Here is an 18,944-nt window from a genome sequence, read left to right on the forward strand (position 1 = left end):
GCGCCCACCCCCTCCATAAATCAGGCTTTTAATTCCTCACCTACACCCCCCCAGGCCCAGCAGCACCGGGTGGGGATTCATTCTGGAGCAAGAGAAAGAACACGGGTGTATCCAGGAGATTTTGCATTGTTTAAGTCTTGAAACTAAACTGGTTGCTAAGTTATCAAGTGGTTGCCTGGTTTTGTGTCACTGTCTGCTGTAAAAAAATGGGGTCCATTTGGAAAAGGTTTTTAATTTATTATAATAGTCTGGAAGTGGCAGCATTTCGGTGGGTATAAATGAAACTTTGCCTGTTCTTTGGAAGTCTGGACTGACACAGGTTGCCCTGAGTATCATGTAGGTGAAGACTTTGAGACTTCTCCTGATTATGCCTTGACACCTTACTTTTCAGTTACCAACTGTGAAAAGCCAAGACCCATTTATACTATCTCAGAAAACATTGTGCATTACCTAATAAATAATTTAAACCATTTGTATCCATGTACACTGATGCATATGATTTAAAAAGTCAGTAGTTGCTGGTCTTCATTTAACTATTTGTGCAAAATCCCTTATTACAATGAAAACTGCAAAAATCCCAGGACAGGGATGCAACGCTTAAGACTGTATAATAAGCATTTTTACAATCGTCTGGAATAATTTTGTAAATTTTAGCGTGATCCAAGTTATGTACTGAAATGTAACAGTTTAGTGTTTATTTTCATGGTTGGAAAACGTCAGCTGGGAGAGGTGAATTACTGTTGATGTTAAATTAATTCCCATGGATTTGTTGATATTCTTAATTTCAGGTGTGTGAGAAGTAGCCTGTAGGTTATGGTGCTGCTCACAGTTTGGGAAAATCCTCAAAACGTTGACATGTATTTGCCTTTGGAACTGCATTTGAAACTTGAATTTGACTTATGTTAGATATACATCAGGTCAAACATAACGCTGGAAGAAAATAAGGAAACGTACTATTTGTTACCTTTGCTGGAATTCCTGAGTAGTTAAAATTTTGTGATAATACCTATGTTTGTGTAGAAATACAGGTCTTGATAATGCCGATGTCAAACAAGTAGATGTTTATACCTCTCTACTGCAGGGTATTAATTCAGCTGAGGAAGAGCAGCACCTTGATTTATGCTGTCTGTCTAAAACGGAGCCACTGAGCAATAAGCTGGAGGGTATTAATGGAACCACCCTTTGAGGCCAGGAAATTCCTTCCCTGCCACCACAGAGCAGTACAAATATCCCAGGGTTTTCTGATCCCGGTCCAGCTCTGAAATCAGCGTTAGGATTCCTGTTAACTTCATGGGGGTACGAGACCAACGGGGTTTTTTTTGTCCAATCTTGAAGCATTTCTCCCAGGCCCCTTGTCATGCTGCCCCAGCTCCCGAGTCCGTATGGGAAATTCAATGCCTTTCACAGTCCTTAGACAAGATATTTCCTAAGAATGCATGTGCTGCAAATGATGGGACAGTTAAAGATTTTTAAAACACACCATTGACTTACTGCTAAAGATTTTAATGTCTAAGTCAGTGACTTGATCTTGAGAAGCCTTTTAGCCAACAAAATCTTGCTGAATTCTGTGACAGCAGCCTTGGAATCTGCTTAAACCTTTCTAAGGTTCTCTTGCTTTCTTTTTCATATTTTTGTTAAATTAGTTCCATCCCTTTTTTAAAAAATATGTTTACTCTTCTGGCTTGTTCCACATCACCGTCCACCAAGTGTGTTTATGTGTTGGTTTTTTTCTCTGAGTTCTTGCTTAGATAACCTCTGACCATTCTGGATGATCTTCAAAGCAGCCTTTGATTTGGAGCTGTATTATTCCATGAGTTGGGTCTGTTCCTTGGTTTAGAAGAGGGAGAGCTCAGCCACCTCCCCTCCCGGGCTGCCCAAACTACCTGTCTTTTGTCTTTTTGCCGACTTTGTTCACTTTTTGCCTTGATGTTGAATTGTTAGTTCTTTGAATCTTTCATTAGCCACATTTTGCATGTTCTCTACCATCGCGTTTATCAGGCTAGAAATGGCATGAAAAGGAGCAGAAAGAAAAGCCTGAGGTGCTTAAACCTGGCGATAAAGAAGAAATGGGAGGTATAATGAGAATGGGGCTGAGTTTTGAAAAAAGATGAAGGGCTGAGGTGTAAGTGGAAATGGGAACAGGCTGCTGGGAAAGTGGGACAGAAACGCTTTACAGTGGCAGGTGGTCTGTGCGTGTACCCATGAGTGACTGTGCACAGCCTGAAATCTGATTGTTAGCATCAATTACTTAAGATATCTACTTACTTTAATTCAGCATTTTCTAGACTGTTGAGAATGATTGATGAGGCAAATCTGAAAATGTATCTTTCAGTGGATTTTTCTGAACTTGAATGGATATATTGTTTGTTGGAGCGCAGATGAGTTGGCCGTGATGCCAGTTGTGTTTGGGGCGCTTTTGGTGTTTAATTTGCTTGGTTGTTTTCTACTCTGATGTTGATAGTTGGAGTTTGGGATGAGTGGAACAGTCATTTTGTCTCTAGATGGGAATGTCAAGTGTCTTTAGGGGTGCAGGGAGCGCTGCTCTTCCAAATTTATTAAGAAAGCCAATTAACAAGAGTCCCAGCTCAGTGGTCAGGTTGGAAAGGTACAAGAACAGCATAAATTTTGTGTATGGAATGTGGGTATACTTGTGATAGAGAAAATGTGTTATCAATTGGTTTATATTCTCATTAATAAATCCCTAGTCATGCATAGTAACGTTACATACAAACCTGCATATTGTCACTAGTGCACAAACGGTGAGGGAGATGGGGACAGCTTTCTGAAGGCATTCTAAAGAACGGCTTGGTTGTTCACGTGTCCTTTTAAGTTGTTATAATAAACAGTGCTGGCATCTGGTCTTGTATACAGCTTTGAATCTAAGCAGAGAAAATGCAGTGCTGATTCTTTCAAATGCAGTTGTGTGTTTCTCTTCCCATTTCCATTGGTTGTGGGGAAGTGTGTGATACAGTTTTTTCACATGTATTACTGGAAAAATCAGCGTCTTATCTGTGCTGGTTCCTGTAAAAATGAAAAATGGGGGAGATGTGATACTGCAGCGACTTCTGATGTTGACGTGCTCGTGTTACAATTTCCTTATTGTTTGGGAGTGAAGTCAGAGGATGCTTAAAAAAGAAACAAAGGCCTCACGGTGCGTTCCAGGCTGTCTTGTGATCATTCCTTCCACAGACAAAAATAAGTTGCTTTCAACCTATTATTGTTCTTAAGGAACTGCGGGTTTAAATCTTGCAGCGTGTTAAATGCAGCTCTTGGGAGCCCCAGACGGGAGTTGCAGTTCAGGCGATGCTGTGAGCGGGAGGTTTGTAAGATCTTGCACCTTTTCCATAAGTTGCTCAATGAATTCTAGAATAGGTTCAATACATTGTTCTTGCCACTTCCAAAATAAATTATCTCTAGCAAGTTTTAGCATACGACATCCCGTTCTTTCCTCATGGTAGCAAGTCCATCCTTAGCATATATTTAGGAATTTACTGAAGTTGGCACATTTGAAGCAGTTCTATGGCTGACACCCTGATTTGCTCTTTTTTTGGCAAAGCTGTGTAATGATTTTCCTTGTCCCACTTGGAAATTCTGCCTTTCATTTTTGATTTTTCAAGTGAATACAGTAGTAATTTCAATTGTTCAGAAGATAAATGCTACCAATGCTTCCATATCATAAACTGGAAGATGTGTTGCGGTAAAACACTGGATGTTTTTATAACTTCTTTTCTATTCTCCAGAAGTCACCCATGAATAGGAAATGAAGCTCAGTGCCACCAGGAGTGGGGTGGCTGCTTTTCTGCAATAAACCTGTAATTCCATGCAGAGACTTGCGCTCCATCCTTTGCTTTTGGTTTCTTATCTCTGACCCTGTGGGGGTTGCGGGAGGAGAGGTGAGAGTTGTATTCAAATACATATGATATTTAAGAGTGCCACTCAAATTGATTTGCTGTAAGCCACTGTAACATAATTAGAATTATGGAAAAAAATACAAAGCTGTAGCTGTGTTTAGGATTTAAAGTAGGTTTGTTTAGGAGAAGGTGACTCTGTGTTCTTGTATTTGATAGTGAGGGAGACTTTGAAGTTTGCTTTGAAGCTTCTGTATTTTTGAGAGGAGGGAGACTGGGTTGGGTTTGTCACCTTTCAGGAGTATTTTCACCGTTTCTCAGTTTCTCTCTCCTTCCCCCCTGGTTATTTAATGTATAAAGTTGTCAACAATCACATGATTAACAAGTTATTCTGCTGATAATCTGCTTTGTGCCACACAGCTTCTGCCTTTTTACCGTGTGAACCCAATTAGTTCAACATAATCACAGGTGAACCAGTGTTTCCATCAGAAGAGCCAGGGGTGGGAGGCTTTTCTAGGTGGATTCTCTTGAGGCTTTTAGAAGAAATCAGTTTGTTTTCCAGGTGTCAGTTGTGTTTTGTGACATTGACCTGGAATTTGAAATGAAAGATTCTGGTCAGACCTGGACTTGGGTGCTGCAGAAAACCAGAAACTTCATCTCATTAGTGTTCTCGACAGAAGAAACGGATAAATACTTGGCTTCAGGCATCTGGCTTTACTTGAAATAAAGCATAATACTTGTGTCTAGAATAGTACTCGTTTTTCAGCATTTGTTTGGACATTTGGGATACACAATAGAGCTATTTTTCTCATAATGTACCTTTTATATATATATATTTTTAATTTGTTATTACAGTGTGTTTCTTTAAAAATAAGAGGAAAAGCAGGTTTTGGCATCTCTGCTGCTTAATGTTGCAGAATCAGGACTTCCAAAGGTGTTAATCCCTGATTTTACTGCGCAGCCAAGTGTAGTCTGCTTTGCTGCTTTCATGCTGACTTTGACATTACTAAAAGTGTGACAGATGTGCGTTCTCCAGATGTGTATTTAGAGGTGTTTAATTTATGTAAGGTCGCCTTAGATTAAGAAAATACTTTTGGAATGGTTTGGATTCTTTGAGCAGTGTTTGAAATCCGCATACCAGAGAATCTCTCGTATCCCTTCTCAGTAGTTTGGTTTTGACCAAAGAAAAGGGATCTCATTTGGAGATATCATAAAGATGCAGCGTTCTGCATGGAATAAGTTCACTGTGGCTGTAGATTTGTTAAAATTCTGATGAGTTTATTCTATATTGATGGAATTTGTCCCGGATCAGCTGTCGGCTGTTCTGCAGGCAACACCTCATGTTGGGGTCATTTGACAGAAATGTGATGATCTGCTTGAACCGGGCAACATTTTTGCATGTGTGTTCATGGAACTGTAGCCTCATCCTTTTGTCCTTAATATTTTAGAATTCAAATCAAGGACTGCATAAAAAGCTGTACTTTCTTGCCTGCCATGCAACAGTTTCTATCACTGTCTGCTTTCCTATTGAAAATGTCTCTTTTTTGAGAAGGAAGATATTTTTTTAACTAGGAAGAAATAGATACATATAGGAAGATGGTATTTTTATGTTCTAATTTGAGAAAGTATATCTACATCTCTGAAAGTACCTGCCTTGGTCTCTGAATTGCTCCTTCGTATACAGAGATAATTTAACCAAAGGTAGGTTAAATATGGGAATTCTTTATAATTCTCATTTCCCTGCTTTTGGTTTGGTTAAGGATGTGATTAGATTCTTCACTAGTGAAACTGAGCTTGAGATGACCTTGCAGAACTATTCTCGTGAGATGCCCTGTTACCTGTGCTAGAAATACATGGTCCCTGCGTTACATATGACATGTATTGTGAAATATGAAGTGCTGATAAAATCTCACTCTCGAGTTATAATCAACCCTACCCGCCCCCAGGCAGCAGTTGGGGAAAAAGGTAATAAAATCCTGTAGTTGATATTTTAATGGCCTTGTGCACAGCATTGTCAATCTTGCTACAATTACAAACTATGGTTTAGCGTGGAATAAGTTAGAAAAAAGGCTTTGCTGTTGGAATGGCAAAACCAGATTGTACTTCAGTTTTGTTGCTGTGATTTAAAAGTAAAACTCAGGAGGGCATAAATGTTTTCTATACTAGAGCCAGGGGTATCTAGCTCACGCTTAGAAATAATCCCGGGAGACTTTGATCCTTCTGTTTGACTAAAAGTTAAGTCCTGAGTGAAACAGGAGGCAGACCAGCACCAATTTACCTCTTGTCTTCTGTTTAGGGGGAGAAAATGACTCTCAGAGTAAACAGTTTTAGTAAAAACTTGAACCTCTATGTTTGATGTTTGTGTATTGATCATATTTGCTTTCTAACATAAGAAACTGGCCACTGTGACCATCTACAGGTACAATTTTTTCAAGTACTATAGAGAGGTTTCAATATGGTCGTAGAGAAAACCTTATTATCCCCCCTTTTAAAAATAGTCTGGACTCTTACGTTTTCTCCCTTTACATAATATTTAACAAATAGCTGAGGATGGTTGTTTTCCCTTTTGCTCTTTGCTGCTTTCATCTGTGAGAGCTGGAGCCTTTCCCCATAGTGGTTCCCTCGGTTCTAACGCAGGTTCTTGTTTAGTACTTTAGTACTTTTTCTCCGTGAAAATCAGCAGTTACGATCATTCCCTTATCTTATGATATGGGGGTCGCTTCAGCAAAACCTTGTTTGGCTGGAATATTTGTCTTAGAGCCTGTAGGATTGGTCTGGAATATGAAGGAGAATGTGCAAATGGCCCCAAGTTTCTGAGCTTTCCTGGAGCTGGGAAGGGTGAGACTGGGTCAGGTTATGGAAAAAGTCAGCAGGAGTATCGGTATATGCTGGTAAGTTCAGTGATTAATGTGCACAGAAACCTGTAATTCCTTGGAACTCACTAGTGAACTGGTCTGGTTTGATCGTTGAAAGGGAAGAAATGGGACCATATCGATGACGAACAGAAAAGATTAGAGTGTGTGACCGAATTGGCCTCTGTGCCGAGATAAAGAACACAATCCTGCCTGGAGGAGCTCTTGGATTAAAGATACAAATGAGGTGCAGAACTGGACAGGTATTGCATCAACCTGGACTTACCTGCCTTAAAAGGACTATCGCAAGGTAGTGAGAATGATGGTACAACCGTAATTTAATGCTGAGCATTCAGTTGCTCTGGCCATTCCAGGGTTTTATGATGTTTCTATTAATACTAACTATGAACGCTTCTATAAATCTCTTAGCTATAATGTGGCCTTAGAAAGCTGGGGTGACGTTCACAGGGGATCTGGATCCTCTTGCTTGTTGGTCCATTTCCTTTAAACAGTCTCCTCCTGAGCTGCCCTTTTTGTGTGAATCTTTCACAGTCAATGGCACAAAATACACCTGAAATTTGGGCCATCCTGCCGACGGGAAGGTGGCACAAACCATTAAACAGCACCAGGTGCTCAGCCCAGGCACCGTTTGCAGGACAAGCTGGGAGGAAGTTTGAGGTTTAAGTAATTTAGGACGCCCGCCTACATTTTTCATGCTTCTTCAGCAGAATGTCATTGGGAACTGGGTGCTTTATGCGGAACGGCACGTGTGATGATACACAACATTCTAACACCCTTTTGGTGCTTCCTATAGAGAGAAGAAAGTTCAACACGTTTAATTGGAGGTACATTAGACGCAAATGTTGTGATTTTAAAAAATAAAGAAAAGAGAGGGAGATGGCCAGGAGCCCATTAAGTGTCTCAAGTAAAGCAAAGATGTGAAAATTGGAGTGGGTTGCTTATTCATTAAGTTCCTTAAAATGAAAGACAGTAACAGCAGCAGGTTTTTCTCAAAAAATCCCTGGCTTTCTGTGTGGCTTGATTGCTTATCTAGAACAGAGTGTTGGGGGGGGGCCTGAGGTGGCAAAATCATTGAAGGAGCTGCTAATAGCACTTTAAATTTCAGACTGATTTTATAAAAAAAACCTCTGCAAAGGTTATTAATAAGCAGTTTAACCAGTCGCATAAACTCCTTGGTTTTGTTAGATTTTGTCACACGGTTCTTGCTCAAATACCTTGTGAGATTCGTAAATCTGGCCGAGGCCCTTTATGCAGTTCACAGAATCCCAGAATGTCGAGGGTTGGGAGGGACCTGGAAAGCTCATCCAGTGCAATCCCCCCATGGAGCAGGAACACCCAGATGAGGTTACACAGGAAGGTGTCCAGGCGGGTTGGAATGTCTGCAGAGAAGGAGACTCCACAACCCCCCTTGGCAGCCTGGGCCAGTGTCCATCACCCTCACTGCAAAGAAGTTTCTTCCCAAATTTAAGTGGAACCTTTTGTGTTCCAGTTTGCACCCATTGCCCCTTGTCCTATCACTGGTTGTCACCGAGAAGAGCCTGGCTCCATCCTCCTGACACTCACCCTTTATATATCTGTAAACATTAATAAGGTCACCCCTCAGGCTCCTCCAGCCCCAGAGCCCCAGCTCTTTATTCCTTTCCTCACCCGGGAGATGCTCCACTCCCTGCAGCATCTTGGTGGCTGCGCTGGACTCTCTCCAGCAGTTCCCTGTCCTGCTGGAGCTGAGGGGCCACAACTGGACACAAGATTCCAGGTGTGGTCTCCCCAGGGCAGAGCAGAGGGGCAGGAGAACCTCTCTGACCTACTGACCATCCCCCAGTTGTCTGATATGTTGAAGAAATGAGGGAAAGGAAAAACAGGTTTCAGGAATCCAGCACTGTCATCGTCTCATTTCTCAGCAGGGGACGGGCAAGGCTCCCAGTCTTCAGAATGAATATTTTCCTCTGGTTGTGAACAGTTACCTTCAGGCTTCATTTCTGTTTGCAGCTTTGCAAGGGTGCTCCCGTAGCAAAGATTTCATGTGAAATTATGCAAGGCAGGGCCAGACTTGGTCAATCCCGGCTCGCCGTGTTCCTGCCCTGCCAAAAGAACATTCCCGAGCTGCTGTGTTGGGTTTGACATTGTGTGAAATGAGCTGCATGTGATGAGCTCTGGATTCAATGAGCGGGGAAAGTTTGTGTCCATGCTGAACGGGGGTAGTTTATAAACTGTGGCTTCTGAGAAATGTTTTGAAATGTCGAATGTTGATATTTTGTGGGTTGGATGAAGCAAATGCAGAAGATAAGAAGTAAATTAAGAAGAAGAAAAGGAAAAACTTAGTATTTGGTTCTCTAAAGCTATTCTATAGTATTTGGCACTGGAAATGTTTCCCAGCTGGTGGCAGAGCTGTGTTGGTGACAGCCGTGGGTGACACAGGTGGCAAAGCAGCGCGGAGGCTGCGGTCCCAATTGTCACCAGTCGCAGTGGGAATTGGGGCCGCGCTGGCGCTTTGCTGCCAAAAATGGGAGGGCCTTTGGTGGTTTTGTGAGTCATTTAGAAACCACAAGCAGGGTTTTGATGGCTTTATAGGCAGAGCTGGTTTGGAAAGCGCTCGGTGTTTTTCCAAAAGGTGCAGAGGCTTCTGAGCTTTATCAGAAATGCTGTGGGGTTGCTCGTTGCTTTCAGTGAAAGGCGAGTTCCTTAAAACTTGCTGCTTGAGGACTATGTGAGCATCTTGGATTCCTAAATTCAAGATGACCATGGAAAAATGCGAAGTTGCCCCTCAGCCTTGAAGATTCTCCCACAAAACCTGTGTGAATGCTTGAGAGGCTGAAGACCAGAGCTTAGTTAGTTTGTGTACTCGGTGTTCATTGTGCGTACGTCTGTCAGCAAAAGATCAGGGAAGTAAAAATGATCTTAGAGATGTCAAATAAGCAAGGAGGAAATTGGATTGGTATGATTTTTATTGTGAGAGAGGAAACGACTCCTGTTCTGTTGTGGTTTAGAAATATTTAAATCCTTAAACTAATTGTCAGCCTCAATTTTGAATGAGGAAGCAAAACGAAACGCATGATGTGCTCAGAGTTTCTCATAGTACTTGCCAGGAGAAACCAAGTTTTGCAAACAGTTGGCCTGCTTTCAGACATGGGTTTTAATGAGATTAAAGGAGAAGGAATGTGCGCGTTTGATTAGAAAGTTTGGCCGTGTTCTGACAAGGGGTCCTGGAAGCCAGCACAGAAAAATGTTGTATTTTTTAGCAGTAGAATTGATTTGTTTTGAAAAATGAAAAGTGGGAAGCAGTGCGTAGCTGTTGAATAATGACAGTGAAGAGTAGGGAGTTAGGGTGGCAATCTATAGTGATGTACATGGACCACGGGAGCGCTGAAAGTGGCCCAGATGTTTTCTCCTCGACTGGAAGATGTGCAGCTGGTTATTGACCAGTAAGAATTGAACCAAGGGTTTGGTGAGCTGTGCAAAGCTTTGACAGCAACATCGTTTCAAACCAGAAATGAACATTTGCCTTGTGTTAGGGCTTTTCCTGCAGCTCAGGTGGAGATTGGAGGTGGAAAGCACGGGGCGTTGCAGAACATTTTGGGGCACCCAAGAAAAGATCCATTTACTGAGAGGCACACACCCCGCATGGGGTTGAGGAATAGGTTTGAAAAGAAATGTGCAAATTAGGAACTCACATTGTCTTTAGCAAGTCTCTTTGAGCATACATCTATACTTTGTCGGCCTCGTATCGATGTGTTTTATCAGTAAGTAACAGAGATGGTGCAAGGAAAGCGTGGTGTTGTGGGTGGGGGGGGCAGCTTGTGAACACCATTTAAAATGACCTGGAGTATGAAAAGGCTTGAGAATCACTGAGTTAGTATAAAGGCGATAAAACAAGGTCTTTTGGTCCTTATAACAATGATTGAAAGGCTCTTTTCTTTCTCATTTAACATGCAGCAAGGACATATGGGAGAAGGCGAGGTAACGATATTCCTATTTAATTTTCTAATGTTGACAATGTCTCATGGGAGAAATAACATTAAGTTGTTACTAGAGGGCAAACTCCAAAATTTAAGATTATAAAGCGCCAGTTTCGCATCAGTTTCCATAGTCTGCATGCCATAAAGAAACCTTGAATCTGAATTAGGGAGCACTCCACAGCCCTACTGTAGAGGCTGAAATGACCCCAGTCCTCCCAGCGATCTGATTCACTGCACTGCAGGGCGCTGTCGCTGTGTCTGTGTGTATGTTCTGAATGCCAATGCTGGAGAAGTTGCTTTTGGTTCTTATGGGCACTCGTGGGTTTCCTGCTGCAGCATAGACTGTAGTGAATATACCCCAGGTGAAAGAACCAGATCCTGCAAGCGTGGATGTTGAATTACCGCCCAGCAGCGGTGATGCTGGTGAACCCAAAAAGGTTGTTTCGGTGGGAGATTTGCTCCCTCCCGACACTACCTGCAGGATTTGGAGATGAAACAGCTCACACGTGCATCAGTTCATTAGGGGAAAACAAAATAAAGTCTATATTAACAACATTTTTCATAGTAGGAACCAGGTTTTCCTCGCTTCAGAAATAGACCCAATTACAGTCGACTTTTATTTTCGTTAATGGTGTGCAAAGGTTATTGACATTTCAAATAAAGCAAGCTGACCGAGCCTTCCGTTTTTCACCTGTATAAATTCTATAGACTGGGGATTTCATTGTATTTGTTTTTCTTCCATCGTGTTATCTGTTTGCATGGAAAATGTCTGGATATTGGAACTGATCAAATTTTATCTTTTCAAGACATTTTCTTTTTCTAAAATCAATTTATTGCAAAGGAAGGAAGCAAGAGCAGGATAAATTAACCAGTACATTACTGTGGTAGATGGTAATGAATTCTGAAAAAGCAGACGTAGTATATCACATAGTAGGCTAAAGGAAATGTATCTTAAAACTCGTAGCTCACCTCCTTTATTTGGTTACTTTCCCTATATCTATTTAGTCCTAAAAATGCTCCTTAAATGAGTACAAGCCTGTTCCATTTGTTGTCTAGATATTGAACACTCAAGGGTGAATTCATGGAAGAGATCAGCTTGTGTGCTCTGTTTATGACACTATGCAGTAGCATTTATAAATCAGCTAATCTTATATGAAAATAAGAGATATTATTAAGGGAATCCGTGGTAAAGGCTTATCATAGAAGAATATTGGGCTGTGAGGGGACACATGCTTAGAACATTTTCTCTTAGAGTCCATTAGTGAAACTCTGTTGTAACATCTCTAGGAATGACACAGTATTGTCGAGTTTTTAGTCTCCATTTGCAGTAAATTAAAGTGGGTCTTCCAGGGTTGGTTTTTTTCAGGATGTTTTTGCTGTTTACACATGGGTGTTTTATGGGATGTTTTGCTATCAGGTAATTTCAAGGTGAACTATATTTAGCTGGTAGAATTCTTGTTTTCCCACCCGCGCTGTGAAATTGTATCTGCTCATTGTAAGAAGCTGTTTGCTGGCAAATGATAAATACGGCTTCGGTTTTAGTGATGTCTGCTATTGGGAAAGTCTCAGAAAAACAATTGGCTTATATTCTCTTCTGTTTTTACCCTTTGTTAAAATAAATCTTAATTGGAAACATGAAATATTACGGAAAATGGCCAGCTCGAGCATCCATTAGAAATACTGGTGTGTTTCAAATCTTCATTAGCTGTAGAGCAGTTAGGAGGAGGTAACCACCTTTTCTCTGAGGTGACGCATTGGAGTTACTGAATGATATCGAGAACTATAAGGGTCATGAAATCGAGACCATAACCGCTCATTAAAAGGGAAGATTGCAAACAGTTCGACGCTAATGAGCAACTAGTGCATTTAAAAAATTATATTTAAACAGTGTGTGCTTTGTTCTGTTAGTATGTGTGTTTTTTTCTTCTTTTCCTTTCTTTTTTTACCCCCCCTTCAGGTCAGTCCTCGCTGTTTCCAATGGAAGACGGGTTCCTGGACGATGGTCGTGGGGATCAGACTCTTCACAGTGGTTTGGGATCCCCTCACTGCTTCTCCCACCAGAACGGAGAGCGCGTGGAACGCTATTCTCGCAAAGTCTTTGTGGGCGGCCTGCCCCCAGATATTGATGAAGGTACACGTGGAAAATCTGGTCCAGAAAAGCTTCTGGCTTAATCACAAAACTCTGGGGTGAAACTTTTCGGCTGGTGGCTAATGAATGGTTGTTTTCCAGACTCCGCGGAAAGGCTTTGATACGTAAATATGTAATGCGAGATAATTCAAACTAGTTGAGGCTATAGCATTGCTCTGCCATTGAAGAACAAGATTGTACGTTACTACACATTTAACTGACTTTCACAGTATAAAAATTACTAAAAAGGGGTAGTGGCGCAACAATAAAGAAGTAAACATCACCTGGTAAAATTCATATATACATTGCAATCATGTTATAGGCACCAGAAGCCCTTAGTAGGAAAAGAATTGCTAGTAGTTTTATACTATAGCATAGTAAGTCATAGCTCTTTATTTGGATGCTGATGTGTAGTTCTCAGGTGTTGTGTTGAGCAGTGATCGTGTCCTGTGGTGGCTTCTGACGTGAGTGGTGAGGACTCAGGATTGAATCTGTGCAGAGGCAGCTGTGTACGGTGAGGAACTGGGAGTTTGTGTTGGGTCCATCATACGGACAAAGGTGACAGAATACTGCGGTTGTTATTAAAAAAATAAGTTTTATATATATATATATATATATAATGCACAAGTGTTGTGAAGCTTCATGGCAGCGTAGTTCTGTGTTCTGTCTGAGCGTGGTGAGATAGTGCTTAAAAGAACTACAGCAACCCTGAACCTGACAAGCTGCTTTTTCTTCACCACGCAATCATTTGAATGCCCAGTTCTTGTGTCAGGGAGAGTAACTGGCAGGCGGTGCAGAGTGTGCTGCTGGGACCTGACAACCCCACCGTCACGTCAAATGTAGGAGCTACTTCATTAAGGTCAATTATAACATGATGTTTCCGAGAAGAAAAATGATCTTACAGTCTGTCATTGTGGTTGGAGTTGTGTTTTTAACTTCATCGCCTCTGTTTTTTAAAAGCAGATGAGCACATGGATAGTTTGGGCTTTGTGTGCCTTTGCTACTAAAGAATAGGACTTTCCTTAAACCTGTGCTAGGAGGGTAGCTTGAATTTTTGAGACTTGCTTCCTGTTAAATGCACAAGTGTGGATGAGGATGAATATACCGTTTAAAATCTACATCACAGCTGAATTTTTCAGGTTTTTCTCATCCAGTTGTTAGAAGCATTTTATGTATGTGCTTTAACATTAAATTTGTGTTAAGTGCTTAGCAGAGATATATGTTAAGGTGGATCTGTAGTAAGTATTGTTTTCCTTGGTTTATAAATTGAAATGGATGCAAGAATTGCTTCTTGATACAGTAATATATTCTTGCCATCTCTCTGAAATTCCATAGCTATGGCCTGCAAGTTTATGTTACTTTGAGGTCAAGCTCAGATGGTCTTGGCACACGTGGCACTGGCGTGTGATGTGCAGAGTCCCTCTAGTCTTTCTGCAGATATAAGGAACATTGGCAGAGCTGACTGCTTACAAGCACGTCAGGAAATTGTCTTTAAAGTCTTTGTGAGGGAATAGTTGTAGCTGTGTTATGATAGCTGGAGAGATGCAATGATTCCGTTTCTGCAGTTTACTGGGTTATGATCCTTCCTTTATAATAATCTGTAGGAAGAAAAGCTTCATCTTTGATCTGTCTTGTTTTTTAGTGCATATTCTCACTTACAAATATTCCTAATCAGCTGGTAAACATTGCTATGAGCTGCTGAACCTTTAGGGTCACAGGATGTTTAGTTATAGGAGAAAGCTACCTGAAGTCAGTGCTCTTCAAATTGTCTTTCAAATTCGATGTATTTTCATTTCAATTGGTGCCTTTTCCCCCCTCTCTTTCCAGATGAGATCACTGCTAGTTTCCGGCGCTTTGGGCCTTTGATTGTGGACTGGCCACACAAGGCAGAGAGCAAATCTTATTTTCCTCCTAAAGGTAAATATCTGGTAACCAATAACATAAGAGCATTTTAGAATCATTTTTCTTGATAAGACTCAACGTTAGACAAGATTATTGTGACAGTGACCCAGTGTTTTGGGGGAGAAAAATAGAATCTTTGGGATTGCTATAATCTGCTGGAGTTTAGAATGTGACTTTGCAATTATTCTGCACTGGAAGAATTCTTCCTTCACTTCTGGTTTTACTTTATTCCATTTTCTTTTTTCTCCCCCGTTGTTCCTCATTTTTGTAATAATAGTCAGAAGAGTCAAGGTTGTTTTTAAAGGGACTAAATGCCTTCCTCAGAGTCTGGGAAGGATTTATACCTTATATTAACAGCCTAACTCTGGCACTAACCATGTCCCTGAGAACCCCATCTGAACACCCTTTAAACCCTCCAGAGATGGTGACTCTAGCACTGCCCTGGGCAGCCTGTTCCAATGCCCCACAGCCCTTTCCAGGAAGAAATGTTTCCTAATATCCAGTCCAAACCTTTCCTGGCGCAAATGTGCAAGAGCATCTTAAAGTTTGTCCGTCGCTGTATGTAAGCGTGATACACGGTGCCGAGCATAATTCTGCCTTGAATTATTATCCTACGGGCACATAGACAAAAGAAATTCTATGTTTGGTTTTGCCTTTGCAGGATATGCGTTTTTGCTGTTCCAAGATGAAAGCTCCGTGCAGGCACTGATTGATGCATGTATTGAAGAAGATGGAAAGCTCTATCTTTGTGTTTCCAGCCCCACTATCAAGGACAAACCAGTAAGTAGAATTATCAGGACCTGCACAATTCCTTCACGATAACCAGAAATTGTTCTCTTCAGATGCTTTTTTTCTGCTTCAGAGTGCTAACGTTTAAATTTCTTTAAGGTGTCAACTTAAGTTCTCAAAGAGAAGACCAACATACTTTTAAATTGGACCTTATGAAGTTTTTTACTCTAGTTACAATTAGTATTTTTGTTAGAAAAAGGATTGCTAAACGTCATCATTACTGATGTAATAAGGATATTTCCAGACAGGTATTTTATGCTTATTGTTGATTAAACTGTAGAATTCATACTGTCTGAGTGTTGCTACCCATAACGTGGCATCGGACTGTAAATTATGAGTACAAATGGTTTTGGGGCTGATGCAAGTCTGTTAATTGTTGGAGAGACTTCTCCCATGTATCTGTATTTCACAATTGGCCAGCTGTAGGCAAATACAAAGCAGGTAGTTCTGCATGGTAAATAAACACACAACTTTGTGCGCTGGAGCCTGTTGCACGGAGATAACACCGGTCTAGCGCTCACACATGGCTGGAACAACACGAGTGGCTCAGATCTGTCTGCACCAGTGTGGTTCGTACTGCACGGCCCAGTCCTGATTAAGAAAACGTGTAAGCAGAGGGGGAGTTTGTTCCCAGAAATTTGGGTAACACGGAAGTGGTGAAATTTATTCTGATCAAGTGGTGTGTCTTAACAGAGCTTGTTACTATTTCATTTTGAGAAATTATTGCTGAAAGGCTAGAAAACTAATGTAGAAGGTACAGCCGTTTAAGAGGTTTTGTTCTTTGTCAGATACTGTTTTCATTTGTATTTCTGAGATATTTTGAATTGTGAATGGTTAAAAAAAAGGCTTTTTGTCCCTAGGTTCAGATCCGGCCTTGGAACCTCAGCGATAGTGATTTTGTTATGGATGGTTCACAACCTCTTGACCCACGAAAAACCATTTTTGTTGGCGGTGTTCCTCGGCCCTTACGAGCAGGTACAGTGTGTGCGCAGCGCTGGGCGCGTCGGACACGCACTCTGGTTTGGGAAGCAATGGGGGTGACAAGTTATTTCAGCAAGAGAAGTGCAAAGTGTTGTCAACACTCGTAGCGGGGGCCATGAATACAAACGTACTGTTTCATTGGATGCTTTTAGCACAAATTACCAAGTTTACACCACCGTTTCTCTTTCCTTTCTGGTTTAGTGGAGCTGGCGATGATAATGGATCGGCTGTACGGAGGGGTGTGCTACGCTGGAATCGACACGGACCCCGAGCTGAAGTACCCAAAAGGAGCTGGGCGGGTTGCGTTTTCTAATCAACAGAGTTACATAGCTGCTATCAGCGCTCGCTTTGTTCAGCTGCAGCACGGAGAGATAGATAAACGGGTAAGGTCTTTACACGCCTTCTATTTTTGTTCAGTGCTTTCGCTGGAAATGCTTTTCCATGTAAACGTGTGCCATTGTGCAGACCGTAAGTGTTGTATCAGATTAATTGCATATTTAGGGCTGGATTGTGCCACTCGGATACGACACAGAATAAAAATGCAGGAGTGGTACAGAGCTGCTGCTTCTGGAACGTGGGAGGCAACTGTGAAGCAGACTTTCTCAAATTGCTTTGCATAATGGGAAGCGTGTCAGCTGCCTTGCCCTTTTGTAAGAATATTGCACTCGTCATATCCTCCCACTGCAAGTATTTGCGCTTGCAGTGTGTGATAAGGTCGGGGACGGAGGTGTCTGCCGAGGACGGAGCAGTTCCTGCTCCTGTTCTGCCTCTTTGGACACAGGGGGCAGAATGTGGCCCTCCTGTTACACATGGTGTACTGAGCGTCCCTAAAGAGCATCGCAGTCATGCGTTGTAACCTTGTTAGCGTGCGTTACAGCCCGCAGTCATCCTCCACAGCTTACGTAAAGGCTGTGTCTGGTTATTCTTTTTCCTTTATTATTGTAAATTAAGGGAATATACCAAATGGATCTGCAGTTTGAATTGTGATCTTTGGGCCACAATTTTGAGAAACTTGGATCCTTACATCTACCATCTTGTCTAACTCGCGCTTTGGCTCTGGATTTTTCTTACGTGACTGTTGTTATTGATGTTAATTTTGTAATTACTACAGAGGAAACCCCCCAAACGTGGCTGATTAGCTGATTATCATTCCACTTCTGCTTTGGCTATAAAGCTTGGGTAGAAGAATTGTAACAACAATTTGACTGTGGGCCTGCGAACTGGAATGTCTTTGTTCTAATCTTGGCTCTGGAATAAGTTCCGTACGGCTTTGAACAAATAATTTGGGCCTCCCTTGTGCAACTTGTGCTTGCATAAGCAGACACTTGGGTGAATAGGTCCATTGAAGCTGGTGGGACTACAAATTTAAGTAAGTATTTGTGAACTCTAGCAACGGTTTTGCAATCTATTTCCCCTTCCTTCTCGCCTCCTCATTTCCCCATTTTGCGTGTCGTTCAGAAGAAACGTGGAGAGGTGAGTGCTCAGGGGATTCAGTACAAGAGGGGTTGGCGGCGTGAGAGTTACGAAAGTGCAGCGGTGGCAGTGCTACTGTTACTAATACGCTGCTGTTTATTAATATATTTTTCTAATGAAGTTTGGTTCTTCTATACAAATAAAAATGAGGAACAAGAAGGGATTTCCTGTCAAATTAGCCCAGGAGGTGCTGCCAAGGGCTGCGCCCTTTGGGGAGATAATCCATGAAGCGCTCAGCGGCCTGCGGCACCCAGCACCGTGGAGCTGCTGCCAGTGCTGCCGCCCCACGCTCACCTGGGGAAGCTGCTGTCACCTCAGCTCCTTTTCTGAACTCGGGACACCCAGCACAAGTACAAATCACAAGCTTTATTTGGTGCACGCACTTTGGCGCACACTGAATACATGTGCTGAGGACTCTGACTAATATCTGTGGGTTTTAAACTTGCACAAAAACCAGGGCCACGGTAACAGGCTAAAGCAAGCAGAGGTGTAATTACCTGTGGTGTGGGGTCTGAATATAGACGTAATAAAGCAGCAGAATTGCCACGTTGTGGAGGCCTGCATGGCATATTTGTGGGTTCTCCTCTCAGCACTTGTAGAGAACAACACTCGTCAATGAATACCCAACCTCAAATGACAGGGCAAACTAGGTGATGAAGGGAGAACATGGTATTAGGAATATTTGCCTGCCTCGGGCCTTTTACAAATTCCTACTTCTGAATTGGCATTTGAGAAATGCAATTCTAGCAATGGAAGATGAGAGAAACCAAGGCTGCTGTACTGTCTCCAAGTGATGAAATTTGTGAGCAAAATGGCATCAAACTAGTGCAGTGCCCTGTCTGGACTGTGATGGAATTCGGTGAGTTTAACATGTGAACTCATGAATGTCCTGGTTGGAATGAGCTGGGTTCCCCCGGCGGTTTGTGAGCATCCCCGGGGCAGATGCAGAGATAACAGGTTAATGGCAGAGACGCTGGATATTTGGAAATGTTTG

The 18,944-nt window shown here is 42.0% G+C and overlaps 1 protein-coding gene across 5 annotated transcripts in view; it reads left to right on the forward strand.

Annotated features, from left to right (window-relative positions):
* CPEB4 (cytoplasmic polyadenylation element binding protein 4) overlaps positions 1-18,944 on the forward strand; it is a 42,593-nt gene that overhangs the window by 18,132 nt on the left and 5,517 nt on the right. For all 5 annotated transcript variants that reach the window (XR_013922813.1, XM_080353011.1, XM_080353009.1 and 2 more), the window contains 5 exons: positions 12,635-12,808; positions 14,633-14,722; positions 15,369-15,487; positions 16,357-16,471; positions 16,679-16,860. Coding sequence is in view for 4 of the 5 variants with exons in the window: in XM_080353011.1 (XP_080209137.1) it covers positions 12,635-12,808; positions 14,633-14,722; positions 15,369-15,487; positions 16,357-16,471; positions 16,679-16,860 (680 nt within the window). In the remaining variant the exon portion in view is untranslated. The remainder of the gene's footprint in view (positions 1-12,634; positions 12,809-14,632; positions 14,723-15,368; positions 15,488-16,356; positions 16,472-16,678; positions 16,861-18,944) is intronic.

The sequence above is a fragment of the Nesoenas mayeri genome, assembly GCF_963082525.1.
Source record: "Nesoenas mayeri genome assembly, chromosome: 14".
Taxonomy (NCBI): Eukaryota; Metazoa; Chordata; class Aves; order Columbiformes; family Columbidae; genus Nesoenas; species Nesoenas mayeri.